Source organism: Haliaeetus albicilla, chromosome 5 (genome assembly GCF_947461875.1).
Source record: "Haliaeetus albicilla chromosome 5, bHalAlb1.1, whole genome shotgun sequence".
In the NCBI taxonomy this organism is placed as follows: domain Eukaryota; kingdom Metazoa; phylum Chordata; class Aves; order Accipitriformes; family Accipitridae; genus Haliaeetus; species Haliaeetus albicilla.
This window is the reverse complement of record NC_091487.1, coordinates 26,054,807-26,082,718: the sequence shown is the minus strand read 5'-3', so window position 1 is coordinate 26,082,718 and position 27,912 is coordinate 26,054,807. Positions and strand designations below refer to the sequence as shown.

The following is a 27,912-nucleotide window of genomic DNA, read 5'->3' as shown; positions in this document are numbered from 1 at the left end:
CTGTGGCAGGCAAGCACTGGAGACTTTTACCATTGGAGTATTTATGGCTGAAAAAGCCCATACTTTTAAAAGAGTACATTGATTTCTTGCCTGGGCAACATCTGTGAACTTTTTATGAGCATCTGCAATGTTCATGGTAAATCGGGAGAAGGGGTATGTTACCTGTGTGTACAAGTCTGTACTGGCAGACCATATATATTCAAATGGACATAAGACATTTGTCAGCTGTGGCAACTGCACTGCCCTAGTTATTTAAACAGCATTGTTGGAAGTGTTTTACATTTGAGGGGAGCTTTATATGAATCTATCAAAAGCAGATGCTGGAAGTGATGTACATGTCTGAAGGACTAGGGCAGGACAGGGCACATATACACCAGGCACAATTTGTGGGTACCAAGGAATTTCTATTCTGGGGCTCTCTGGCTGACCTAAATTCTGTCTGTTCTTCTGAAGACACATTTTGGAAAGGGGCAAGATTTTAGACTGAGTATGCCACAGCAGTTTAAAAACAGCAAACATCTCACCCTTCAACAAACAACTTGCTTGTGAAAAAAAAGAGCATCTCCCCCCCCCAAATATTTATTTTTTACAATGTTTTTGAGATTACTATTTTTTAAGTTGTGGCAGGTGAGGCCTGGGCCACATTCAGATCATCGTGCAGAACAGGTGCAGAACACCCCAAAGCACCTCACAAACCACAACAGACGAGAGGTCCTTGGAGTGTATCAGCTCATTAATGAATGGGCCCAATATTCAGGTACCCACAGGTATTGCTCCTGGCCTGACCCAGAAAGCATCTCTCAGAAACTCCAGGAAGGGAAAAGAGCTGAATGGAGACATCAGTCTCTCTAAAAATGGACTCAGCACCCTCTTTCGTGTATTTGCCCACCCTCAGCAGGCCAGCTGGGAGCCTTGCAGTTTGCATTTAGAAACCAATAGCCAGGATCTGCCAACTGAACTTAACAGGTTTGGCAGACACAGAGTTTCAGCTGCAGGACTCCTGGATCACAGGTCTGAGGAACAAAAGTCTAAGTGTATCTCTGAGCATTTCTTCTCTCAGCAGCTTCCCTTCTTGGTGCATTTTCTTTCTCTAAAGAAACTTTCAGGGTTTCCTCCTACAGGGGAAACCTTTAGTTCTTCAGGGCAGTGGGGAGGGCTGAGGTCCTAAGATAGCTAAAGCTAGAATAGAAAACATCTCCCCATTTGCATTCCCCCTTTCACCTGCTCTTTCTCATTCCCTTGCTTTCCCAGCCTAACCACCCAGCATTCAAATACACAGCAGTTCCTCCACCCTCTCTTCTTCTGCACCAACTGTCCAGCCATTTTGGAGAGTGTGGCCTTCGTGTCACTAAAGTAACTCCCAGAAGGAACATGACACTGCCAACAAGACCAAGAAATGTTCCAGAAGAGATCCCCAAGGGCTGCCAGACCCGAAGCCACAGGCTTTGGCACTCAGCCCTCTGCATGCATAGTCTCTGACCCCCAGTTCCTTTTGTGTTAGCCTGGGAGCAGGAGAGTGGGTGCTGACAGTTTCTCTCTTGGCTTTGGGTGGGCCAGGGTGCCTTTCAGCTGCACTTGCAGGATTTCACCACCATGTTGGAGAGCTGCTCCACTTTGGGGGTCCTCCCAACATAGTACAAGATAGTGAGCGGCTCCAGGTCCTGGGGGACACAGCAGGGCGAAGCGGATGCCTCAGGATTCAGCGTGTTGTATAAGCCCAGCACCTGCAGAAACAAATTAAATGTGGTGACAAAGTCAGGAATACATTGAATACGTTTAAGTTGGTTGAGGACAGGAAGGGACTGCAAAGCCAACAGGTCTCTAGGTGTTTGGACTATGCTCATCAGAGAGTATTTCCCTGAGGTGAGTAATACCTCCCTGTCACTTCCTGATGATGGCCTGCTTGTAAAGGGTCTCACCTGCCCTTGCCTGACTCTTAAGGCTTTTTTTTTTTTTTTTTTTTTAATTTTAGTAGCCTTGCTCTGTGGCTGATGCCTAAGGGTTGAAGGGGTGCAAGTAGTTCTCTCCTTTCATCTCTAATTTAGTATGGTGGTGGATAGTGTCACAATTTTTGCTTTTAACAAGGCTGGGTGTAACCAGCCTGGGGCCATGGTGTCTTGAGTTCCATTAAAGAAACCAGAAGACAGAACATCAGTGCTGCTTATTTCAACCAACATCTCTAGATAGCACTGGATGGACGCCAATCCTCTCGAGTATCCACAATTCCCTCCCAGCTTTGAACTGTCTGATGCTTTCTCCCTCTACTCCATCCTCCAAGTCATTACACTATAATGCTGGAGCCAGGAGAGTGTCCTGTGGGACCCCACTGGATTCCTCCTCCCAGCTGGCCCCAGCCCACAGATGACTGTACGCTTAGCCATGTAACCGCTACAGAACAGTTGCCATGTTTCTTGCCAGAGGTGGCCGCTTCTCAGCAGTAAGCAACTTCTTGAGTTGTGGGGCCAAAACATGATCTCACCTGTACTACTGTGGTCTCATTAGTGCTTATCTGGTATAAATAACAGGGTCTGGCACATTGTCTTTTAACTACTTTACAGTCTTTGGGGATGAGAGGTGCTAAGGAAACACCCTGATCTATCATCTGGATCCATGTAATCACAGTCGTTCTGGTAGAAGCTCTCTGGGATACTGGCAAAGCACCCCTGGCTGTACCACAGGGGTACCACATGCTCTGGGGCTGCTCTACTCAGAGACAGTAGGTTAAACAGACTGGTAAGAAATCTTTTCACCATGTTTTTCCTAGGTGGTGCTGGCAAGCTGTCAGCAGCTATATTGTTCTAAAGGCCTCCTGGATCACTCAGCTGACCGTTTCCTTTCTTGCTCAAGAAAGGAACATTAGGAACCATTCTAAAATCTCCTCTCTCTCACACTGGTTCAGTTCAGTTATCTACTAGAGAGCTTCTCAGGACAACCAGATGGTAAAGCTACATGCCCATTACCCTTTCAAAGCTGTTCATTCCCTTGCTTTGTCTCGTGCTTAATGCCCAGCATCTGTTCACTCCTTCATTCCCATAGACCTACTGTTCCCACTGATATTAGCCCTTGAGCTTCAGCAAGCCTTGCTGCTGTGCAGACTCTCAAGCCATCAAGAAAATGTTAGCATCTTTTCTGCAGTATCATCCTTACCTAGTTATCTATTCTTCAGCCGAATCTGCTTTTTCCAGTAACTTTTTTAGTGAAACCTGAAGCTAAGTTGCTAGTGAGCTGTTGCATTGTCTGAATTGCTGCCTTTTCTCTTCTGTGGACAGAAGCACAGGATTTTCCTCTGGCTTTTCTTGCTTCAGCAATGGACTGCCTGCTTCTTAGGCTGTCTTCTCCCCTTGGTACTTCTCCTGTACCTGTGCTTTTCTATTGCTTTTATTTTCTTCCACTCTAGAGAGTAGCCAGGCTCAGGTGGTACTCTTCCCAAAGACTGCCTAGTGTACTTGTTAAACAGAGGTTATGCATAAGTTACCTAAAAACATTTGCTTTCTGCCAGTTTTTACTCATGAATCTCACGGCCTAGTAGGTTCCTCCCTGCCACAGGTCAGGTGGGACTTATACAGCTGAGAAGGATGCCTGTGCAGAAAGGAGTGCTTACTGTATGGCTGTGTTCACTTCTGGACATGGACACAGATTTCCCTTCACTTTTGGCCTACAGCTGCCCCTGTGGTAGCAGATGGCAGCTGCGTGCCATGGCACAACAGTTTTGCATGACAACCTGGCACAGAACGTAGAAAAATCCTCTGTCCAGTACAAACTGCAGGAGAAATTTAGGCAGAAGATAATTACCAGAGTTGATGTTTGATGTGAACAATTCGGTTAATACTCTGGCCGTTACCAAGTAAGTACCCTAAAACCATCAGTCCTGCTGTTTCACATCTTATCCAAGAGACAGCAGCATCCTTCTCAACGTTTGGCTGGAAGCAGTATTGACTCCAAAGGAAGCACATTTTCCCTACTGAATCACCTAGACTCTTTTCTGCAGTTTCCTTGGACGTTTTTTTACAAGTATTAATCTGAACTGCTTTTGCTGCTTTGACGAGACCAGATATGATCAGCCTTAGGGAGGAAGGGGGAGTCAGAGCCACAAGCCCTGACAGGATAATATACTGGATATACCGTGCTGTGAGTGGTGTCTGCACTGCGGAGGTACGGACAGGGGCCTGAACAAAAGTTAGCAAAGTAGCCTTTAGGTTCGTGGACCCATTTCCAGCCAAGGTCCTGTCGGAAGTCGATGTACAGAGGACGCACGCAGCAGTTCTCCTCCAGGTTCCTGAAACACAGTATCAAGCCACAGTGAATCTAAAGAGGGGCCTTATATGCGATTGCATGACGCAGCTTCCTGAGCAGAAGGACTAGTTCCAGCAGTGCCCAGTGGGATGTGGTGTTTGCTTGCGCCAAGTGCAGAGGAGCAACACAGGCGAGCAGTGGCTGGCAGCTCAGCAGCCTGGCACTGCTTGTGCCTGCCGGCAGGCGGCTTACCCACTGGCCCAGGGAGGCAGCACCCTGCTTGCCCACAGCAGCACCCAGCTGCTCTCCGGCACCTGGAGCTAGCAGGGGGCTGCCGCAGGTCCCTGCCCAGGCTATGCTCCAGGAAGCCACTTGCAAGTCTCCCTCTAGCCAGCAGCTCAGCCAGAAGCACACAGTGACTCTGCCGAGCTGGCTGGCATCCCCTTCTTGGACACCACAAGGAGCAGCTGGCTGAGCTGTGCTCCTCATGTGGCCCCCTGTGGCACCATGGTGACCCACAAGCCCCTTGGAGGGCTCTGCCTTTCCTGGTGGCATGGAGTCTCGCCAGGCTTGCCCACCTTGGGCATGGACCCGGTCATTCCAGGCAGGATTCTCACTTACCGGAAACAGTAGTTGGTATCCAGGGCCCGCTTCTTTCTCTGGCTTCCCAACGCTGGACTCTCCAGCCGATGTGGGGGTAACATCATCAAGATGAGGTGGGGATTATGCAAGTCTTTCTGCTTCTTCAGGCGCCCCAAGTCCCCACGGCCATAGTCATCCTCACTGTCGATGCCTTCAGAGAAAAACAGGATCCACAAAGAAGAAATCAGTGCGGAAACGGAGGATGCAACAAGACTTTTCAGCACATTTAACACCCTCACGCCTGCCCTTGAACCAGGGTGAAAGGGATTCAGGCACCACATCCACTTACTCTGGGACTTCTTCCCTCCCTTTACTGCTGGTGAATCTGACTGCTGCAGGCCTGAAATAGAGGCTTACGGGCCACCTGTTTTACCATTTGCAAACTGCTGGTGGGGCCATTAATCCATCCCACTCAATCCTGGCTTCAGTCCCAGGACAGGCAGGAAGATGAATGGTTTAAAGAAGATGTCAGATCATTGGCACTCTGCAGAACAGCCTCAGAAATGGAGCCTGTGGGGGCCAGTGGCTGCAGCCCAGGGCTGCAAGCCAGGAGGTTCCTAGTTCTTAGGCCAGCCAAGCCACTGACTCTCTGGGCCACCTCACACAGGATGCCTGACTTCCTTGTGTTTCAGTCACCCTAACTGGAAAGCAGAGCCTCTTGGAAATCTTAGAAGGCATCAAGTTGAACTTGAGAGACACACTGAAATACAAAATTATTCCTTTCTGCAGACACTCGTGCAAACCCACCCAGCCTGCACTTACTTCCTTCCATTTCTAACCTATGTACAAAGCAGATATACCCATATAATCAACATGCAAACCCAGATGTGTATGCTTTAAGACAAATGTTACGCAATGTAAAATGCTCAAATATGCAAAGCAAGACCTCATTTTTTCTTTGGATACTCCAGGCTTTCCCTTCCCCAACAGCCTCCCCTAACCCAGCTCTTTATCACCTTTGAACTTGATCTCCAAGACCTCGTGCAAATTCTCCAAGATGTCCCCGTTGGGCTGAAAAGTATGGCAAGGACAGTGTATGCTAATTTCCAGGCCAAGGTTGGACTCTGCAAAGAAGATGACTCTGTGAGAAACAGTCTTCCTCAGCTGGAACAGCTCTTGGCGCAGGGAAGTTTCACTGAGGACAGGTACTGTGGTAACTCCTAGACTGTGGGTCAGTCTCAACGTCAGGGATGCTATCAATCAGAGTTGGGGAACAGAAGCTGCCTTGGAAAGGAGAACGTGGCTTCACCTGTGCCAAAAGCCTTGTTCTTGCTAAGGGGAGCTTCCTGGTCAGATGAGAAGGGTGTTCCTGATTACATTTTTTTAGGCTATTCAGCATCCAAAAGCATTTGTGAGCTTTAAGGAGCTCCACTGGAAAACAAGTATTTTGAAGAGCTGGCTTCCGGGTGTCTGTGTTAAATCAGTTTTGCCATCCTCAGTACCTATCTACTGTCTGGCTTCTGGTTAGTGTCTGAAGGACAGATCTGAAAATGAGTGAATTGGATAAGGACAAGTAATTTCACTGGAAGCATTTTTCTCAGCAGCTGCAACCTGTTTTGTTGAACTGCTAGCGGTCTAAGTCACACAGACTTTCCAGAGGCAAGTCTATTTTCATAATAACCTCCTGGACCAGTCATGCTGTGTGGGCCTGACTGAGGGAACTAAGACTCTTATGAAAGCTCCTTTTTAATGTTGTGTGATGAATTAAAACATCTGGCTCCCTGGGGCATTGACAAGGTGCCTAGCACCTTTTTTCCTAAGCACTGTATACTCTGCGATGTCTTGTCAGCTAGTGTGCCTGCCCAGAGCTCACTTCAGTTCCAGTCCTGAACTCCAGCCATCAGGACACAACTTAAATTGCTTGAAAAAGGAGGAGCCTACAAGCTCACAGCTTACCCTTCCAGGGAGTGGCTGCTTGCCAATACCTGCATTCCAGTTTTCAGTGGCACCTAGCTTCTATCTGTGAGGCCAATCCAGCTGTGAGTCACAGTGCCTATGCTCCAGCTGTGAATGGGGTCAGTGTTCTTGCTGGGAGCTGCCCCATAACTATCTGTTGGGCTGCCCAGTGGCAGCAGAGGTATGTTCTCTGCAGTGCTAAAGACTCCATCTGTCTAGGTGTGTCAGCCTCTGGTATTTCCTCACCTTTATACCTGCCAAGCTGTAAACAGCTAAAGAAACCAGGATCCTTGCTGGTTTTTTTTTCCCTACTAGATTTGGTCTAGTCCCCAGGAAAATTAAACCAGAGCAATCCTAATTCTCTATGTATTAGCGATTATAGTTTAAACAAGCAGAGGAGTCCCCTCTGGGCTTAGAATCGAAGAACCTAAAGAAGTTCCAGCATCTCTCAGTGAAAACAATTTCCTCCTCCAGAGGACAAATCCTCATTCTGACTCAGCCCACAGAGCTACACAGCGGGGACTCCAGGACAGAGCTAAGAATCTAGCAAACATCATGCACTGAGGTAGCTCTCTGGGGTAAGGCTTGTTGTCAGACTGAAAGAAGCTGTCCTCTATGTAAGCTAAGCTCCTGGAAAAAAGGGGAGCAGAGAGATACTCCTGTCAACATTGTTCCACATTTCTATGGGGATGCCTTGACACCCAGTCCAGCTAAGACCCTACCTCTGTGCAGAAGCCACTCACGCACAGTCTCGGTGACATCGAAGGACAGCCACTCAGGGGAGCCCCGTGTCTGCACATTCCTGCCACTGAGGTAGCGCTGCTTTGCTATGTGCTCATCCGGCCGAAGGATCTGCGTCAGAAGGAGTGGTAGAGAGAATCAGCCAGTGCCACGCATAAGAAAGGGATAGCCTTGGGTCTTTCTTCTTCCACAGCTGGCTAAAACTAATTCAGAAGGTTGGTCCTGGCAAGTGAGACATCAGAAATACACTAGCATAGGTGAGAAAGACATGCTTCACAACCAACCTGAACTCCAGAGATACACACAATGCTTATTTCTGTGTCCTAAGCAGCCCAGCTCTCTCAATTCATCCTTGTTTTGGGGCACATATCCAGAGGCAGAGGCACACAGCAATTGATCTAATGGGTGGTTTTATTTCTGTATACACCTGTGGGATGTGGGTCTGGATTTCAGAGTAGAACCAGCAGTGGGCAATAGAGCATCTTGCCACAGGTCCCTTGCTGAGCAAGCCTATTGAGTCCTACACTGTGGCATTTTCATGTGTCCTACACTCTTCAACTTCTATCAAAACACACCAGGGCTCATCAGGTTTGGAGACCTCTCCCCCTGCTCTGACATCTCTTCCCGCTTCCAGACAAACAGCCACAGGCTGTGCAAGGTGTTCCTTCCTGCAGGACCCCAGGTTCACTCCACAGAGCACTGAACCTATGGAGAAGCTCTGGGATTGCCTCCTTGTCAGTTGTGTCACCTGGTGGAGAGGTGCTCTGACCTTTGAAGCTGAATTCCAGGAAGTTCTCAAGAGCTACCAGCCACAGGGCAATTTTAGCTGCACTCTTACTGCACAGTGGACAGACACCAGCCTGTAATAATGTCCCGCCTGGCTGCCAAACTTTACCCTTAGCTGGGTAGTCCAGCCCAGCCTGAGACCACTTCCAAACCTCAACCAGACCTTATTCTGCCAGGTGAGTCCAGGGGTTCAAACCAAACTCCAGGTAAGTACCTGAATTAACGGTGCCATGAATTGTGCCCCTGAGGAGCTGCTGCTGAAGGGAACATTGAAAGCAAGCATGATTTTTCCAGTAAATCAGTGACAAGACAGAGAGCTCCACCCGTTGGATTAGCACCAACTGTACTGCAACCGTCAAAGCAACAAAACTGCCAAGGGACCTAGGCATGCAGATGTGACAGAAGGATCAGGGCTGCTCCACTGGTGAGGGGCTCCCCTTCCAACCCCCTTCTCAGTGCAGCAAAGAGCTGCAGTGGGCACTGTGCCAGGGTGCCCAGAGCAGCCAGGCAATGTGAGTGGGGAAAGGACAGCACCACACTGTAAAAGGAAAGAAAGGTGATGGTATCACTGCATATGCTGGAAGAAGCCTGGTGTACAGCATGGGATTTCTTCTCTCTCTCTTCGGTGGCCATGCGTATATCAATTGAGGCAACCATTAAGGAGCCAAACTATTCTGGGCTCAGGCACAGGGGAAGGTGAGAAGAATACTCACCTGGAAGAGCTCAATGCGCTGCTCGCTGCGTTTGGAGCTCGGGTTGGGCACGCGCAGCACCCGAAACTCGGCTCGGAACAAGTTGGTGCTGTTCTTCTCTGCTGAGGACACATTAAAGCGGAACACGTTGGAGGTGACGCCTTTTGGACAAATGCCCAACTCATCTAGGAGAAAGAAAGATGGAAAGAATAAGAACCACAGGTCAGAGGGGTGGGATCTCAAATAAATATTGTTTGAGAAAGAGCTTTCCAACAGAAGCCTGTCATTCAAACATCTTGCCACCTGTGAAGCACGGCTATCTAGCTAAAGATAACACAGGATGAATTCATTCAAATTTGGTCTACATTGCAAGATTTTGCAAAATCTTCCCACTACTGCCACCATTGTTTCAGTGCTACAAGCCAGAGAATCAGCAGAGATCAAACACAATATTTTTAATATTATCTCTTCTAACCCTGCTCATCAAGTATGTTGCTAATGCTCATGAGTCTGCTACATCCAAAGTGACAATCCCAGCCAAGGCAATGGGGCAACCTCATTTGCAGCTAGTGGGCCCCATTCCCAAGAATGATGATAGCGTGACTCTGCTCATGCTGGAGACATGAAGCTACATAGGAGGTGATCCCATTGCCGCTGAATCTTAGTTTTACCAACCTTGACATTGTATCCTAGAATGAAATCCAGCCAAGTGTCCACCAAGCACGAGGTGTGGAAGACTTTTTTTGGGCAGTGACTATTCAGTGTGTACTGAAAGAACTGGGTTTTAAGATCAGTTCTCACTCATGACCTGGAGAAGGAATTCATGAATAGTAACTAGATACACAGTTCCTCAAGGACAGAGTAATAGTGCCGAGAGGCCTGCAGAGATCAGACACATGGGCAGGAAATAACACAGCAATTCTCTGCCTCGTTGTGTGCCTACTGAACAGAAAAATCCATTTCACAGATGCCCCAAAAGAGAACAGGTAAAAGCTATGAGGTCCAAAACAAACATCTTCAAGAGAAAACAAGCCTCTCTTCATTGGGACCATTTTGGTCCCATGGAAAAGTCTGTCATTGCTGTTGTTCCTCTCTTATTGACCTTTGTTAGCTTTCAAAACTCTAGCATCATTAGGGCTTGCTGCAGACAAGACACAGCAGCTCCTGCTCTATGCCTGCATGCAGGTTTGTCTGCAGCCCTACAGAGCCTCTCATATGATCTCTGACTGTTGTTCAATGCAACACGGGGCTCATGTCAGCTGATATTTAAGTTGTTTTTAAACAAAGAAAAGAAACAGAAAGAAAAAACTGTCCCCTGTTCCCAGCCACAGTTTCAGCCTGTGACAAATAGGGTAGAAGCCCTAGCTGAAGCAACCTTCAAGCTAGATTCCTGGAGTCGGCCCTTCTCTTCACACCACCACCATCTCCCCAGGGAAACAGCTTCTGAAGACGGGCTAGTGTGAAACAGCACCTGAGTGCAGAGGTTCACCTCCCATGCCAAATTCTGCTTTGAGCAACACTGATGGATGTCCAGAGTCATCTCCATGAAGATGTGCTACACTCAGATTCAGCAAGCAGGAGCCTGCCAGTTTACAAGGATGTGTTCTTAGGGTGCTGAAGTTTTACGCAATAAGCTGATGACCAAATGCTCACATTGGGCTTTAATTGGAGGGGTTTTTGTCATTTGTACTACTGGATGGAACAGCTTTCCCATACAGGAAAATCTCTGGCTGCTATTGAAGAGATGGATGTTTGGTAATCCCAGGAGACCAGACCCCATTGCAGCCTTGAGCTGGTATGCTCAGCCCAACAACCCTGCAGTGCAAAGAGTACACCAGGCCACATCAGGACACCCACTATGGGGACTCCACCACTGTGACCAGTTCCAGGTTTTATGCCACAGAAAAGCACAGCAGAAAACCTAAGCTCTGATCACATTGAATGCCCAAAGGCATCTTCCTAGCTGAAGTCGAACACTGATAACTGTTCTGTGTCCTAGACCTAGGCAGATACTGTGTTTTATAACCCCCTTAAGCTGTTTTGCACTCCTAGCCCTATTAATAGTGCTGTTAACAGCCTGCCCTTCCATTTCAGACCTGACTGCCTGTCCATGAGGGGTGTCCCAGTAATCATTGGAAATGCCTTTCTAGATCAGACCAGTGGTCAGTCTAGCCCAGTATCTGTTTCAAACAGTACTGCTTTATCTGACGCTCTATTTAGAGACTGCAGATCTGGTCCCACAGCACAGTGCAGATGATGATAGACAAAATTTATTGTTTATCATCTCCTTAAGATTTTTGGCTAAGTTAGGCAGCCATGCTGGTAAGAGATTACTGTATCTACTGTATTTCGCCTGCTGTCCCCACATCGCTTTCTACCTACTTACTTCACCAGCAAGGTGCTGGTGCCTTGGGAGACCTTCCTAGTGGAAATAGTAACAGCTATCTTCCCTTCCCTAAGAAGAAGTTTCATGTTCCCTTCGTAGCCTGGGAACAAGCCCTCTGTGATGGGGAGATGGAGCTGCGTTCTGTTTCACTCTCAATGCTGTGAGGTTGGAGTCTGCTTCTCATAGCAGGGTGTCCAGGATACAGGTCTCACTCCCAGAGAGCTGAATGCTTTGGGGCAAAGTACTTTTCGCAAGAGGTCACAGGCAAAGGAGGCAAGGTGATTTTTCAGGTAACTTGGTCCAGGCCCAGCTCAGGCGTGTTAATCACACTGGAATCCAGACGTGTCTACCTACCAGCACAGAACAAAGTCTGGAGGCAATATTCATGCAAGCTCTTCCAGTCCACAACACTCAGTGGCTGTACAAACCTGGAGACAGGGAATCTATGACACCCTGTGCACCCATGCCAGGCTAAGTCTGACACGACAGGATGTATCCGCACGATTGGACCCTGCTATTACTGTGGAGCCCTCAGCTGTTGACTGCACAATGAGACCACTAGCCTCTTAGCATGGACAATGTCATACAGGGAGCAGGTTCTTCTGGGAGCTTCCCTCTTCCTACCACTGCTTTCAGCAAGATGCAGGTTCTCCACGTGCTGCTGATACTACACAGCTGCTGTTTCTGGCAAGCCCCAAGAAGGCTGATGGCTTTGCGGTTAGAGTTTGATGTCAAGGAAGGGCAGGCTGTCTGTGAGCAGGTATTGCCTCACTCCATATTATACCACTGGTACTTCAACGTGTTTCATGCCAAAGCTGCATAACTTTGGAGAAAAAACTGATCCTTCTGGAACTCTGCAGGCAGCAGGTTTGGAGAGAAGAGATGCTTGGCCCCAACGACTCACAGCTTTAATTGTCTTGTCTCTCAAGCTGGCTTGGAAAACAGCATCTGTTTTTCCTCAGGAAGGTAAGCAAAACCATTTGCAGGACCCTTGCAGATGCTCTCTGAGCTTGAATCTAACCCAGTCCGTGCTTAAGGGGGTCTGAACCCCTGTGAGTTTTAAGAGATCCCTGAAGTGAATGGCTGGTCAAAAGCAAGTTGTTGTCTGAACGAAAGTCCCTTATAATTTAGGCAATGTGCCTGAGAGGCACAACAGAAAGACCATTCCCTGAGTCACCAAACAGCTCAGAGTAGGGATGGGGAACCTGGTCCTGAATATCCTTCCTTCCTAGACAGATGGGGCTCTCTCCACTGCTATTTTTGCTCCTCGGCTCTCCTCACTTTTGGGCCTTAAGTCTTTGAGAAGGATGAGTTCTCTGAGCCAACTGAGCCGCCTGACTAATAGTTTGGAGCTAGAACAGTTTGTGTGCATGTGAGTGTGTGTGTGCACACATTTTAGACTTCTATCATCCTCGCAGTTCCCTCAATGGAGCGGTTCTCCCCTTCCTCCCCCAGAGGAGACTGGCTTTGGCTCAGAGCATGCTCTGAGATCACCACCTGGCACAGTGACAGAGTCATGGGAAAGTTGAACATCAGCCACTTCTGAAGACATGGGGCCAAATTCAGCCATGGTGTAAGCGATGAAACTCCCCCAGGTTTCAAAAGGAGTACGTCTCTTAACACCACAGCCTGCCTGGAGCTAGTCTCTCCCAGTGTGACCCAATTCCAAAGTTCTCTCTTTCTCTGGGTGGTGGCATCTACGCTGCCCACCCCCAGGAATTCAATCTCAGCACTACTTGGTCTTTTGAACCTGCTGCTCAGCACGTTGCCCCAGTGTCCTACAGCAGGGACATGAGATGGGTTCATTCATTTCCATAGGAATTTTCCCCAACCCACAGTCCCTCCTCACTGCTCCTTCTCGTGCACCACATGTCTTCATTCCTCTTTCCCCTCTACTTTATCCAAATCCACTCCTCTGACTTCATTTCCCCCTGTTGTGCTTTCCCAGTTTCCTTCCCCAAAACACCCTAGTTCATCATGTGGCTGTACTATTTTGCCCAGACACTTGGTTTCCCCATATATTTTTAGAATTTCACAAACAGCACTTCAGTAGGTCAAAAATGGTGAAATACGGATAAGCTACTATATACCCTGTGCACTTTCTGTTTCTTGAGTCTTGGTGTCTCCTCAGCTAAGAGCTAATCATATAACCATATGGAGTGCAGTCTGCTAGAGATTAAGTGAAATTTGTTGCATTACCACACTGTAGCTCTTATTCCAGCTCATCATATGTCAAGATTAACATAAACCTGGCAGAGTAACTGCATTCTGAGGCTGCCTGCACCAAGTCACAGCTCCTCCCCAGAACTGCTGGCATTCAAATCGTGTCCCCAAGACTGCACTACATCACAGGAGGACACCCTGGATGACGGTATGACTGCATGCCCACCAACATCTTGGAATCCTAAGCACAGACCGAAATGACCGCTTGTGCCTACATGTGCTCAGCATCTGCAATCTGTCATGTCTGCTCAGTCTCTGTCTTTGCATCTGCATCTGCTCAGCTTCTGCACCTGAATCTGTTTAGTGTCCGCATCTGGGCCTGCTCATCATCTGCTCCGCACCTGCTCAACATCTGTCACGTTTCCTCGATGCCTATGTTCCCTTGGGGGTCCCCTTCGCATCCCTGTCTGCTTTGCACCTGCTCAGCGTCCCCGTTATCTTCTACTCGCTCTCCGAACCCTCACGCTGCCGGAGTAACACCCTCGACAGTGTCCTCAGGCAGCAGTCTCGTCGGCGCGTGCCTCTCCACCTTCTCGACAGCCAGCGCGGGTGCTGCACAGCCCTAACAGGTTGCCCGTATCTCTGCGGCAGGCGCCGGAGCTTCAGCAGAGACGAGCCCGTCAACCCGCTCGTCACCCGAACACGAGACCCGCGCCTTCTCCTAGCCCACTGCGCCGCATTCACCCCAAGACCCAAGCTGCCTCCTGCCCTGCTGCCTTCCCACCCTCACGTCTTCCCGCCTCGCCTCCCCTGCCCGCCTTCCCCCAGATGCCAGGGCTCTAGACGCGGGCTTGGCTCGCCGCTCCCGGCTGGGGCCTGGGCCGATGCTGCTCCCGGGCCCCGCAACCCGCCGCCGCTACCAGCGCCCACCTCCTCCACCTGCGGCGCGGCCGCTCGCCGCCAAGCCCCGCGCCGTCCTGTCGGTGCTCCGAGCGCCCCCCGCCCCGTGGCTCCCCCCTCCCCGGCACGGCCCCGGGACAGCGGCGCGCGCCCCCCGCCCCGCTCGCCTCCGCACCCGAACGCGCCGGCAGGCGGAGACGCGCTCCCCCCCCCCCCGCCGCCGCGGCCCCCTCCCGCCTCCGCGCTCCCGCCCCGCCGGGAAAGCGGCCCCTCCCGCGGGGGCCCGGCGCCCCTCGGCCCCGGCCGGCCGCCCCTCCTCCGCGCCCGGGGTCCCGGGCAGCCTGTCCCGCGGGCGCGGCACCCCGGCCGGCACGGGGCGAGCCCAGCACTTACTGTGCTCGGGGAGGCCCTGGATCATGTCAAATTTATGGATCTCTTTGGCATAGTATTCGGACTCGGTGTTGTCCTGAGAGCAGCTCTCCTCCTTCTCCTCCTCCATCTCCTCCAGCAGCTCCCGGGTGCTGTTATAGAGGGCCAGGATCTGGTAGGGCACATGGGCCGGCCCCACGGTCTCGGGGGGGCTGGTGAGCCGCAGCTTGCTCAGGATCTGCCCCCGGATGGCTTCCACCCTCTTCTTCTTGATGTGGTCCAGGTCCAAGGTGGTGCAGGAGGACAGCGAGAGGCTCACGGTGGCGAAGCTCAGCAGGGAGAGCAGCACCAGAGCCCTTTGCACGTACATCTTCATGTGCGAGGGGGCGGCGGCGGGGGCCCCCGGGAGAGACCCCCGGGCGGCGGCGAGCGGGCGCGGGGGACCGGGCGGTGTGCTGGCGGCAGCCTCCCCAGATCCCGCAGGCTGAGGCTTGGCGAGGAGGTGCATGAACTCACTGCGCCGTGCGCGACTCAGGACTTCCAGGAAGAGCTGGCAGCGCTCCGCAAGGAGAAGCTGCGGGCGCCGTGCCTCGCCGCGCCGGGCTCCTTCCCCATGCGCCGCCCCGCGTCCCGCGGAGCCGGGGGCGCCCCGCCGCGCCGCGCCGCCGCACGTGTCAGCGGCCCGCGCCGCCCCGCCGCCGCGGGGGGAGCGCGGCGCCCGCCCCTCTCGCTGCACCATTCATGCCCCCGCCGGGCCCCGCGCCCTACATCGCCCGACCCCCCGGCGGCCGGGAGCGCGGCACCGCGGCGCTCCCCGCCCCGCCGGGAGCAGCGCCGCCGGGCCACCCGCTGTCCCCCGCGGGCTCCGCTGGCCGCCGTGCCCCGGCCGCGCACCGCACCGCACCGCCCGGCCGGCCCGCCCGGCGCCGAGCCGCGCCGCGCCGCCCCTCCCGCGCACACTGCCTCTCCCTCGGCCTCGCCGCTGAAATTTTATACCTCCCTCCCATGACGTCCCCGGGACGGGGCTCGGGCGGGGGAGGGAGCTCCAAGCCCGGCCTTCGCCCGCAGCACCGCGCTAATGGCTTCAGCAGCCGCGCAGCCACAGCCGCCCGCCCGCCCGCCCTCCGCCGCCGCCGCCCCCCCCGCCGGGCCCCGCCGCCGCCCCCCGCGCGGCCGGCGGCGCCGGGCCCCTCGCGCCCTGGGGCCGGGCCCCTCCGCGGCGGGGCGGCCCCGCGCGCCCTCCGACGTGGCCGCCGCACCGCCGCGGCGGCGGCGCGCGGCCGCCCCCTGCTGGCGCCGCCCGGGCAGCGGCGGGCGCGGGGCGGCGGCGGCGGCGGCGGCAGCAGCCGGGCCCTTCGCGGTGGTCCGCCGCGCGCTGGCGGGCGGCGCGGGGAGGCCCCTCCCGTTTCCAGCTGCGAAATCGCATTAAAAGCGGCTAAAAATACCCCGAATACTTTCCTGATGTGGTTTCTTTCCGAGGGAGGGAGGGGCCGGGCGGCCGGCGGGGGCCGGGCGCCGCGCTGCGGGCGAGGGGCTGCGGCGGCCCGGGCTGGCGGCAGGGCCCGGGCTGGCGGCGGGGCTGGCGGGCCCTGCGAGGCCCCGGGGGCCGAGGAAGGTAGCGGGCAGGCAGGGCGAGGGCAGGTGGCCATTGGAGCGCTGAGGAGTCCCCCGCCACGGCAGCCCTCGCTGAGCGAAGGGGCTGCTTCGGGCACCCGCTGCCCTCGAGGGGGGCCAGGGCCACACGCGGGAGAGGAAACACCATCCCCACGGGAGGTTCGGCTCCGTGACCTGGGCCTGTGAGGGCTCCTCTCCTGGGGCAGGCCCTGACCGTGGCCACCTGCCACAACAGCGTCCCTCCACCCTGCCCCGGGCTGGGCCTGTGCCTGCTGCCCTGAAGCCCAGGGGCTCCCAGCCCCTGGAGCGGGCACCCTTCTCTCGCCCTCACCTGGACCCCACCCCAGGGACACAGGGACCCCCCACCCCACCACCCAGCCCTTCTCCCGGCGGCCCACAGAGCGGGAGCCGAATACCCCTGGGCTGGCGAGGCGCCTGGAGGTGCGGGGCGGGACGGCGGCTTCGTGCCCGCCTGACCCGGCGCGGCCGCTCACAGCACTGGCAGCTCTGCCGAAGAAGAAGCCAGCGGGCTGGCTGTGCCGTTGGGAAGATGCGGCAAGGGCGGGAGCTGGGCAGAGCCCTTGGCGGAAGCAAGTTCCCCGGGGCTTCGTGCTCCGGGAGAGGTGGGCCTCAGGGGCACGTGGCCCCGGCGCCTGGAGGGGGTGGTGTCCGGCAGCAGTGCAGCTGATCCGTGGCTGGGCTGCGGGAGCCTTCCCGCATGTTTTGGGGCTCTAGGGCTGGGACAGCGCTGCCAGCTCAGGGGCCAGCGGCTCACCGAAGACAAAGAGTGTGGAAGAGGTTCAGAGGAAATCCGTGGGGCGGCTGGGGGTGCTGGACGTCAGGTGAGCCCGTTCCCTGCAGCTCTGAGGAGACCGAAGGGTGAGCTGCACACAGTTTGCGTGTGCTTTGCTCAGGGAAGAGGAATCTGAGTGCCTTGATGGAGCAGACAAAGATGTAACAAGATCTAGTGGCTCTAAGACGGTGTCAGGTGAGTCACAACTTGGAGTAAGGTGCAAAGTCTGAGCGCTACCGTTAGCTATCCGTGGAATATTTTTATGTAGATCGGGATGGATGTTTCTAGAGCTCCCCATGCACTTCTGAAATGAATTCTGGATGCTTTTCCGCTCTGGGACCTCCTCTGTCCCGCGTTAGGTTGGAGGTCACACTAAATGCGGTAGAACTGATTGCTTTGGACTTCAGTAATCCATTTGCTACAGTGCTGCATGATGAGTTATTAGTTAAGATGGAGATAAGTACAGGAATTATAAGAGATTACTGGAGTTCCCCAGTGGCTGGTCCCAGGCCCAGTCTTCATTAATGATTTTGGCATGCCAAAATGGAGATGCTAATGAAATTGGCTGCTTATCCAAAGTTGGGAGGCATTGTCAATATGGGGGAGGACTGGGATATCCTGTAGGAGGGGGTAGGCAATTTTGATGGTTGAGACAGTAGAAATGGGATGAAACGCAGTAGTACAAAATGTAAGGTTGTGTTGTTAATGGCTGAGAGCAGACTTTTCTGTTATGAGTTGAGAGTGGGGACTTAACTGCTTGGAAGTCATAGCAGAGAAGAAGGAAGTAGGTGTGGTGCCAGTTCCAGTACTGGGCCACTCACTTTCTGCTCTAGGCGTTGCTCTCTCTGGGTTGAGAAGAGGTGGGGAAGCTCAGTGGTGGCTGCGAGCAGCAGTCGCTAACAGGTTGCACGTCTTGGAGACGCTGGGATCCATCTGGGCTGAGGGAGAGCGCGACAGGGCTACTGAACATGTGAGCATCGTAGGAAATATTTCACGCTTGGCAACCCTGACTGGGGTTTGACAGTCTGAGCTAGGGCTGATATAACCTGAACAGCATCTGTTCTCATGGAGATCAAGATAGGCAAATGCATGGGCCTTTTCTGCCTATAAAGCCCCTTCCACCTTCCAGAGGGAGGAACCCCTTGTTTGAAGCTTTGCAATTGTTAGGAGATTTTGTCCTGGAACCCACACAAATAACAGAATATTCGCAGTTGTTCCCCTCCTCCAAAAACCCTTAGAGATGAGGTTAATACTTGGAGGTGCATTGGAGAAAAAAATGGCAGAAAAATCAAACTGAAGTGCTTGGTGCTGTCAGTGTGCTGCTAGTGTGGAGCAGACTATGGCAGCAGTCTTTGCTGAGCGCTTTGCTTCCCAGTGGAAGCTTAATGTTTTCAATGAATTGGCCCATGTCGAAATCGGGAGTCTGGCTGGCCGCCTGACTTGAGGACTGGGTGAAGAAGAAAGGCACAGCGCTGTGTCACTGGTTGCTCCTGGAATTGCCTTGCATCCCATAAATCCTACTGCTGCCAGAGAGCTGCTTAACAAAACCTTTGGCCGCTCTGAATAAGGTGGTCATTGTTCTCTCCCACAGTAGTGCTACCATGTGGGCTTTCCACCATAGCTGTAGCTTTAACTATGCGTGTGTGCCCTTGCTCTAAAGGTGGTCTAGGACCAGAAGCATGTGGGAGTGCTCAAGTGTGATTGCTTTCCCAGACTCTCCCCACTGTCTCTTGGGTAGAAGGAGGACCAGACACAAGCTCTATTCATAGGCCCAGTCAAGGAGTAATCAACAGCGAACAGTGCTAGTGGGGCACTCTGTTAGTCCTATTCTGTGTGATCGGGTTTGGGTTGAAACCAGATGGAGAGAGTCCATGCTTAGGTGTGAGAACTTGTCCATGAATGGAATGCTTGCGTAGTTCTTACTTGCTGTTCAGATGAGAGGGGGTGGCAGCAGTGTGATTTATAGTGAGGACAAAGCTGAACAAGTAAGGCAGACCGAGAGCTGAGAATACATCTGAAACTGTACGCTGGGAAAGAGAAACCCAGGCACCATGGACCTGAACTGGACAGGAAGCAAGCACAGAAAATGGCTTTAGACAGCTACAGCAGCACCAGACATTTGTCCTGGTAACTGTGTCTCCTTCTCGGCTGAGTGGGGCTGCTCTAGGCCCAGGATCAAATGCTGCCTGTGGTGTCACCAGCAGGGCAGAGGAGAATTAAGCTGTTCAGAAAAGGTGGTCTCAATGTTTAAAGCAAGCAAGATCCATTTTAGCCACAACATAAAATGATGGATGAAAACTCTTTCTCCCCTGTTGCCCTCCCCAAGCAGGCAAAAATGTGTCCAGGTGGGTGACCAACCCCATTCTGATGAGTGGAGGAGACCAGAGGGACTCAAGGCGGGACAGATTTTAGGTTTCATTCTTTCTGCACTTCTGCTCTTCTCTCTCATCAAGAACCTCTGAAGTCAGAAGTCAAAGTTCTGAGGCAAGGCTCAATTCCTCAAGTGCTTAAATGTTTTCTTTGCCGCACGTGGACTCTACCCTCGTTCAATCGGCCCAAGACTCCTGTCACTGGTGTGGGCAGCAAGAAGCACAACGTGTCTTGGGGGGGGGAGCTGGGATGTGCTAGTGGGGTGGTGTCTGGGATGGGGACCCAGGGAAATGGTGAGGAGGGGTTTGGGGGGGGGGGGGGGGGTGTCAGTTCCAGACGAGTGAACCCACGGGTCCTGCTGCTTCATGATCAGTCTGTCCAGGGTGGCTCCCCGTACTGTTCCTACCCTGCCTTCGGTAGGAACACCCCGCCAGCTACCTCTTTGGGGCCACAGCTGGCAATGCACTCCTAACCAAAGATCCTGCCCCAGGGATGCCATCCTGCTTTAGCAGATGTTGCTCTGGACGCTATCATGCTCCCCTTAGGATGCTCTTTTCCTGATCAAGAAAGTCAGCTGCAAATGTACGCTTGTACTCGGACATCCTGCAGTAGCTATTGCAACCTGGGGGCTACTGTCCTCTCCGTCTCCTGGTATCTGCCTAGCTGCACTGTTGTGGCAGCTCTTCCAAGGAATGGATGGGAAGTGGGCATGCAGGGCCATATTCCCGTGGCCCTGCTGGTGAAACGTGGGGCTAGGTGAAAACTGCCCTCTCTACCTCATGAATACTTGAATCTGTAATTAAAAGAGAAGAAGGAAGTATCTGGAAGATCATCATTTCATAGAGCCTAACCAGCCTGGCTTCAAAAAAGGAAAATCACATCTCACTTACTGAATTCCTTGAACATGTCAAGGTTTGTAAAGGGAGATAATATCTTTTATTAGACCAATTGATATAGCTGGAAAAAACAGACAAGCTTTCAGGCACAGAAACACTTGTATGTTTTTTTCCAGCTATATCAGTTGGTCTAATAAAAAGTTATTACCTCTGCCCACAAATCTTATTTCACTTAATCCTTAGATGATCACAGTCACAGCACAACTACTTGAAAATGTCAGTAAGGAATGGAAAAAAGGAAAATTATTTGACACAATTTATTTAGACTTATTAAAGCTCTTCAGCCAGGCCATGAGCTTCTGCTAAAGCTAAGCAGGTACGCAGTGAGATCTGGTGCCTTTAGTAAAAGGTATTCCAGGAAGGCTTAAAACTTCAGGGGTACACAGTCAATTTTCATCATGGCAAAGTGTTAACAGTGTAATCGGTGGTGTGGTACAGTTCTTGATTGTAACAGCAGAATAAAGGGATGACAATTATTTAGGCTAATGAGGATGGGTGAAGATTGTGAGGAATGTCAGAGATACCAGAAAAATACCGGGAAACGGACAAAGCACTGGAGAACTGAATGTTTATTTAACATGTGGAGCTAAAACCAGATCTATTTACAATTAATCTATACATCTGTCCAGCCAAGAAAGGGACCAAGGGGTCGTTTTATGCAGGTCAGTGGAAATCGCTGCACAATTTACGCTTGAGAGGCACGCTTGTAACGATCATTGCGCTTTTATTCGATCCCCGGGACTGCCTCCACCGAGCGCTCTGGGGACTGGCTGCCCTGTCCGGAAAGCGGTGTTAGAGAGCTAGAGAGAATTGGGAAGAGCATCAGAAGCGATCAGGAGACTTGGCAAAACCCGCTATGAGGAGACAGATCTACAAGGCTGGGATTATCTGCCTCAGTGGGAACTTAAAAGAGTGTACAAAGCAAAGTGCTGGAGAAGAGAGAGTGGCAGGCTGTTTTTAACCTGCCCCTGCTGCACGTGAAATTAAAAACTGATAAAAGAGTACTTACATGACGTACCGCTCAGAGAAATTGCAGCACCGCTGTCACCGTTAGTCGGGCCAGGATTTTGAGATTGCTAACGGGGCTGGGTATTTATGTGGCTACCAGGAGCACGCAGCGCCGGCTGTTTGCCAGCAACACCCAGCCGGTCTTTACGAAGCGTGCGGCCTGCCGCCGCCGCCGGCCCCAGGCCCAGGCCGCCGGGAGCGGGGCTGCCCCGCAGGGGCTGGGAGGGGAAGGGGCCGGGCGGGGGGGAGAGGTCGGGCTCTCGGGTTCCCCGCGGCCCCCGCGGGGCTGGCACCCGGGGCGGCCGCAGCGACGAGAGGGACGGACTCGGCGCGGGGCAGGCCCGCGGGGCGGCGGGGGTCAGCGGCGCGGCCTCCGCGGGCGGGGGGCGGCGGTTGCCGGGGCGGCGGGGGCGGGCAGACAGCCGGAAGCACCGGCGGCGGCGGCGGCGGATGGAGGCTGAGCCGGAGCGAGCGGAGGCGCCGCGGCGGGGGGGCGTCGCCGGGGTGAGCGGGCCCGGGCCGCGGCGCGGGCCGCTCTGCCTCCCGCGGCGCGAGCTGGCCGTTAACGGTGGCGGGGCGCGAGCGGCCGCCTCCGGGCCGGGCCCCAGGTCCCTCCGCGCCGGGGCTACGGGGGCTCGAGCCCGCGGGCGAGCGGGACGAGCGCGGCCGCGGGGAGCCTCGGGGCTGGGCGCGGGGGCGGCAGCCCCCCACCGGACGGCGGCGGAGGCGGGGAAACGGTGTCGTCCGTCCTCCGGGGAGGCCTGCCCGGGCTTTCCGCGGGTACCGCCGCGGGGTTAGGCTCCCGTGGGACACCGTGCAGCAGGAAGGGCTGAGCGGCCCGCCGGTGCGATCGAGGGAGCGTGACCCGCGCAGCGGCCGCGGGCTGGCAGGCGGCTGCAGGGTTAGCGCCTGCAGCTGGTGACGCTCTTGCGTTGTTAGGGGAGCGGGTCTCGCTGCAGGGCTTAGCGTAACTGCAGAGCCGTTGCTTGCAACCCCCCCCCCCGCTCTGAAGCAGCTCCTGTCAGTAACCGCGCGCCCTCTGCTCCTTCGTGTTTCCCCCTGCGCTACAGGTACTAAAGATGGGCCGTCGCGCCCGCCAGGACTTCTTTCCAGATGAAAATCTCAGCAGGAAGAACTCCCCGTCTGCTTCTCTTGGAGAGGTGGGTGTCCTGTCAGGAGAACCTGTCTGTAATCCTGCTGGTGTCTCCAGTGGAGGATTCTTCGTTTCTTCTGAGATTCTTTCCCGCGTGGTGTGCTCTGTCCTTTGAAGTTTGCCCTTAGGGTTGGGACCCGTGTGACTGCCCTGTCCCTTTCCTGGTGTTGCTCTCTGCATGATGCGTAGTTTTCACACAGGGTCGTGTCTGGGGCAGCGGTTTCTCGCATGTGAGGAACGGAGAATGGCATCAAACAGGCTTGGGGCCTCCCCCTCCTGTACATGCGTGTCTTCCGTGGGAATTAAAACTTGAGCAGGCACATAATTTTGTGACCAGTTTCGCAACCACCTATGGTAGTAAGACAGAATACAGGTAAGCAGATGCTTTGCTTTTGCTAGTGTCAGAGTACAGTATCTGAGATGGTCAGTATCAAGTTTGTATAGTGACACTCTTTTTCCTTTCCTCTATGCGCAGGCTACAAAGGTCATGCTAGGAGCCAGCTTTGCAGCATCTGAGACTTTGTCTTGTGGGTAATAATATGCAGACTCAGTTCCCACCTGGCTTTGGAGGAAAAACTTTTGTTCAGAGTCTGTTCTGTCAGTACATCTTCAAAACGTAGAGGATGGTCTGGAACCCCTCTTTCACAGGAGACTGAGGCAGCATCCTCTCATACCCAGAAAGATGAGATCTGAACCCTTTCAATTCACTTTCTTGCTTAGCGCTGCAGAATGCTCAATTTCTACCTGGTAGTTTGCTCTCTGATGTTAGCATGGCTTCTCCACAGGCATCTTCTGCTGGAAGGAGCACCTGTCATGAAATGACATACAGGTTTTGCTCCCTGACACCTTCAGATGGACAAAAGGGTCGTCAGACTTCCACCTTGTTGACAGTGGTATTTATTTAAATTAGATGATACTTAGCTTTTTGCAATGCCAGTCATGGTCTCCAGCATAACATATTCTTGGCTTCTTTAAATTGCAAACCCACTTTGCCCTGCTGGCCACCCTGGCACCAACTGTGCTTCAAGTTACTGTGCTTAGAGCCCTGGGACCTTCTGTCTTGGGAGTGGCTACTCCTTGATCATCTGTGCCATGACGAAACTTTCCTATTACACTGAGTAGATTGTGTCCCAGCTATCTGTGCCGAAATGGTTTTGTGGGGGGATATTTCCTTGGAGTCCCTGTGATGCTGTTGAAAATACACTGTTATGGCTTAGCTTACAATAACACCTCCTAGAATAGGCTTTTTTCTGGAGAAAGTATTCTCTTTTCTCTTGATAGGCATAATGGAGAATCATCTCCCACCTATGCATTCTTCCCTCTCTGGGTATGCCATAGGAGTTCAGTGAGGGAGTTTGCAGAAGGCGTAATTTAAGAAACCAAAATAATCATGGGCCTCATAGGTAAAAAAAGTCTTAAAGAAACCAGCTGGTGGTGTAAGTGGGTGTAATTGTTGGTTAGCCTCCAGATTAGGGTGGCTCACTGTCAGATTGTTCTCTTACTGGAACTGGCCATCCTAGTTCATGGACTGATTCCCTGGTTAGAAAGGGACCAGGGCATGAGGTAGGGGTACAGCTGACTGACTGTAACTTACTGCAGTTGTACTTGGTGTGTCTCACATTATAGCCATTACAATAGCTGGGAAGAGATCGTAAAGGCTCCAGTCCTTGGGCACCCCTGAAGAGGACTAAGAAGTAGTTACAATCTTGTGTTTGAAAGCGGTGAGCTTTTCAGCAGCAGAAGGGTGAGGCCTTCCACGCCTTACAAGATTCAGATATGTTATTACTGGATCTTAACCACCAGGAAGAACCGTTTGTGTCAATAGTCTCCCTTCAGACAGTTCTTTGTTGCTAAATGTTGCTGTTAACTGAAAACCTTGGAGCTACTGGAGAAGAGACAAAATCCACTGTAAATAATCCTCAGCCTTTTCCTTTGCTCCAGAATTGGAGGCTTCTCAAACATGATCATATTTGATACCAAAGTGAGCATTTAATAGAACTAATATTGTTATATTGTTTTTTCCTTCACCCAAGATTGGCAATCACCTTTTACTTTTCTGGAAGCTTGGCCTTGGCTTGCCTCCAAGTGCTGGGGTCAGCTATTGCAATGGATGTCTCATTCAGCCATCTGGTCATCTTGAAACCTTTTCAAGGAACCTTCCCAAAAGAAAAGCAAAATAAAAAAAACCCCAGTACTTTTTTCTGGAACTGGCAGTAGTGGAGGAGGCCCCATGTAATTAATTTCAGCATAGGAGGATTAATTCTTATTACTGATTTTGAAGACAAAGGGGTTTGCCTTAAACCTTTGCCATATTCACACCTTCCTATGCAGTTTCACATTCAGGATGGTGATTCTGCCCTCAGTAGTTCCTCAGAGTTTTAAAACTGTTTTAAGATTCACCTTGACTTTTTTTTTTAATTCCATGTCGATCCACCCAGTTTCCACCCAGCTCAAATTTCTGGTATGAACGTACCATTTGTGCTATTGTTCTGGTCTTTTGATGACACTGGGAACCATCCAGGAGGAATTTTCCAGTCAGAGCAGCTTGCTTGAAGGAAGCAAAGAGTACCTGTCTATCCATGTTTCAATGTTTGGGCTTCTTAGAAGAAAATTCACTTTGAGGGGTGAACAACTCATTTAACATAATGGAAAAGGTCTTTGTTTTGAAGTCAATAGGCAAATCATCTGACTTGGAGCATAGATCTTATCAGATTACTGCTGATCTCTCCTTGACCTGGACCCTGTCTTCTGAAAGAGACTCCAAACAATGGTCCATCTCCTCAACTGTGTGTCTACTCTCACAAATGTGTTGTTAAAACCTTGTTTCCTAGGGCACAACTGCAATCTCTTGTGCCTTATAGCCTAATATACTTCCCCCAAGCTCTATGAAAACAGTATGATATCTTAGTATCTTTTCAGTGCCTGTTGTGTGTATATATCTCCCACAATAAGTTCCTTAACTGTAGTGGTGTATCTGTAATTCCTCTGCCCAAATCTCTATTTGATAATTCCCATTCCTGCATGGAAGTATCTGCATTACCTTCCAATTTAGACCTCTGTCTTCTCAAAGGGCCCACTAAGGGTCACAAAACTCACAGTCTGCCTTCTGACATGCAGAGCATTCCTGCCTTTTCAGAAGTACAAATACTAACAAACAACACTGCAGCTATGTATTATTTCATGAGGCAAGAAGGAACATGATTATTTGCTGTAACTGGTAGAGTCAGCATCCTCCTGCAACAATGGCTGTGCGTGTTCCTGGCCTTTAGAACTCCTTGGCAAATCGGCAGGCACTTCTTGGGCACCCAGGGGAATATGCCGTAAATGGGAATTCCTAGAGATAAATCTGCTTGCTGCATGCCAGAACTCTGCATTTCAAACATTCATTTTCAGAGGGGTAATGTATCCATTTTTCCGTTGGGAGGCCTTTCCCATCCCCTGGCTTGATGTGTTACTTTTTACTCATCTTGATGCTGTCAAGTTTCTGACAAAATGGGACATATTCAAGCTGGTCATGTTATTTGTATGATGGGAGGGGCAGATCATATAATGAGATCTGTTGAAGATCTTTGCTGTACCCATCCTACTAGGACTTCTGGACACTTTTATAGAATAAAAGTCAAACCTTTTTCCTGACTCTAACATCACTGCATCCAACAGCCTGAATGCTGGCTTGATGACATCCACCAAAAGAAGCTGTTTGGCCAGGTTTGGAGCTCTTCAGGAGATTGAGTTGGAAAGCTGAGTGGAAAAGCTTTTTTTAAAATATATCAGCAAATTTTTCCTTTTCTGTGTCTCCTCTCAGCAAGAGTGAACTATTTGCTGTTCCATAAGAAATTGGTATGCAAAAATATTGTAGTGTTATCCTGCTTCCATAGTCTGTTTTCTCTTCATCCTACAGTGACGGGATTCCCTTAGGACCTTGTTCAAGACTTCCCTGGTTTCTGCCTCTTACAATCTCAATATGATGTTGTCAGTGTCTTTCTGGCAGCACTTTGTAGATCCTATGAGTGGAGACTGCTTTAATAGGGAGTATGTCAGCCTAAAGGATGAGGGTTTTCCAGGCTATGTTGAGTTTATCTCCACACAGGGAGGACAGGATCACTCTCACTTTGTATCAGGGTTTGCCCCAAGATCATCTAAGTTTCATGCTGGTTCTCTTCTCCGTGTTTCACCAAAGCCTGGGGAAAGGCTCTGTGCTTTCACTTCTGAAAGTATGTTCTCGTGTTGTCCTACATGATATTTGTAAGCTTGCCTATGTAGTTGTGGTTCTTGGGTGACAGTTAAAAAGTGAGCATTTCTGTGCTGTAAAAAATACCGTATTCAAGATAGATTAATGTAGACAGACACCTCCACTGCATATTGGAAGGATGTTCCCACAGGTGGATTTTGCAAAGCAGCTATTTGGACCTCCCCCACCCAGCTTACAAACACTCCTGGCAGTGATTCTTCAGGCTGACATCCAGGCATCGTTTAAATAGGACTGCATTATCTAACCCAAGTGAATAAACAACTGCAAACCAATTGCTGAGAGTGAAATCCACGTGGAAGATTGCTCAAAGAAGTGGTTATTTAAATGCTTTTCCAACATGTGTTGTCCAGCTGGATTTTCTTCCGTGCTACTGCAAGTCCTGTACTGCTTGGGCTCCGTACATCTAGAGAAGCGTAGGTCATGGTCGGCCCCGCAGAAGCCTTTCTGCTCTTGGGTGTGGGAACAAGTGGGTCCCTGGCTGACAGATACACATTTCCAACAGATTTTACCAGTTGGGCAAATATGCTTTTATTTATGCTGCTCACTGATACGGACACTTCTGTACCCCAGCTGCCCTAACCTGCATGTAGCCTCCCTCTGCTCGTGTCATGGTAAGACCATAAGACCAGATTACAGCACAGACACTAAGTGGACTCAGATACCAAACCACTTTAATCAGAGCTATATGCAATTTATGAATTGCATAGCTTCCCTGTTCCACAGGAGAGATGATGCAGTCCAGAAGAAAAATCAGGTGGGTTGGTGTAGTGTTTCCAGCCATCCTGTGCATACTCCTGGTGCAGGGTAATGTGATACTCTAGATTCTCTCCCTGAGTGATTCTGAACACTGTCATTTCTAGGATAGCGTAGAGATTACCGGGTTCCTAATTGCCTCCTTCTTGCATTTGGTTCCTAACAACTGGTTGTTGCCACTGCTGGTGCTGGCAGTCTGCTCATCAGAAAGGTTCTCAACCAGTTTGCAACTTTCACAGTGATTAACAGGCTGCTTTTCTTGAGT

The 27,912-nt window shown here is 51.7% G+C and overlaps 2 protein-coding genes and 1 long non-coding RNA gene across 8 annotated transcripts in view; 1 reads left to right on the top strand and 2 right to left on the bottom strand.

The window, feature by feature from the left end:
* Positions 1–383: 383 nt before the first annotated feature.
* Positions 384–15,990, bottom strand: TGFB3 (transforming growth factor beta 3). 2 transcript variants are annotated; one of them, XM_069783832.1, is made up of 7 exons: positions 14,833–15,990; positions 9,012–9,175; positions 7,494–7,623; positions 5,832–5,939; positions 4,855–5,026; positions 4,123–4,276; positions 384–1,724 (listed from the first exon to the last, which is right to left on the bottom strand). In XM_069783832.1, the coding sequence occupies exons 1-7, from the start codon at positions 15,545–15,547 to the stop codon at positions 1,566–1,568; spliced, it is 1,602 nt and encodes a 533-aa protein (XP_069639933.1). In that variant the 5' UTR covers positions 15,548–15,990; the 3' UTR covers positions 384–1,565. The 2 variants fall into 2 exon arrangements, with proteins under 2 accessions (XP_069639933.1, XP_069639934.1); XM_069783833.1 differs by having other exon boundaries at positions 7,515–7,623; positions 14,833–15,971.
* A 5,042-nt stretch (positions 15,991–21,032) lies between these two features.
* Positions 21,033–21,857, bottom strand: LOC138685461 (uncharacterized). Its single transcript, XR_011324724.1, has 2 exons — positions 21,491–21,857; positions 21,033–21,281 (listed from the first exon to the last, which is right to left on the bottom strand). It is a non-coding gene; the product is annotated as an uncharacterized lncRNA (long non-coding RNA).
* IFT43 (intraflagellar transport 43) overlaps positions 21,845–27,912 on the top strand; it is a 58,315-nt gene continuing 52,247 nt past the window's right edge. Inside the window, exons 1-3 of one of the 5 annotated variants that reach the window (XM_069783834.1) lie at positions 22,004–22,407; positions 22,560–22,649; positions 23,428–23,535. In XM_069783834.1, coding sequence (XP_069639935.1) covers positions 22,569–22,649; positions 23,428–23,535 — 189 coding nt within the window. In that variant the 5' untranslated portion in view covers positions 22,004–22,407; positions 22,560–22,568. The other 4 variants (XM_069783835.1, XM_069783836.1, XM_069783837.1 and 1 more) reach the window with 4 other exon arrangements.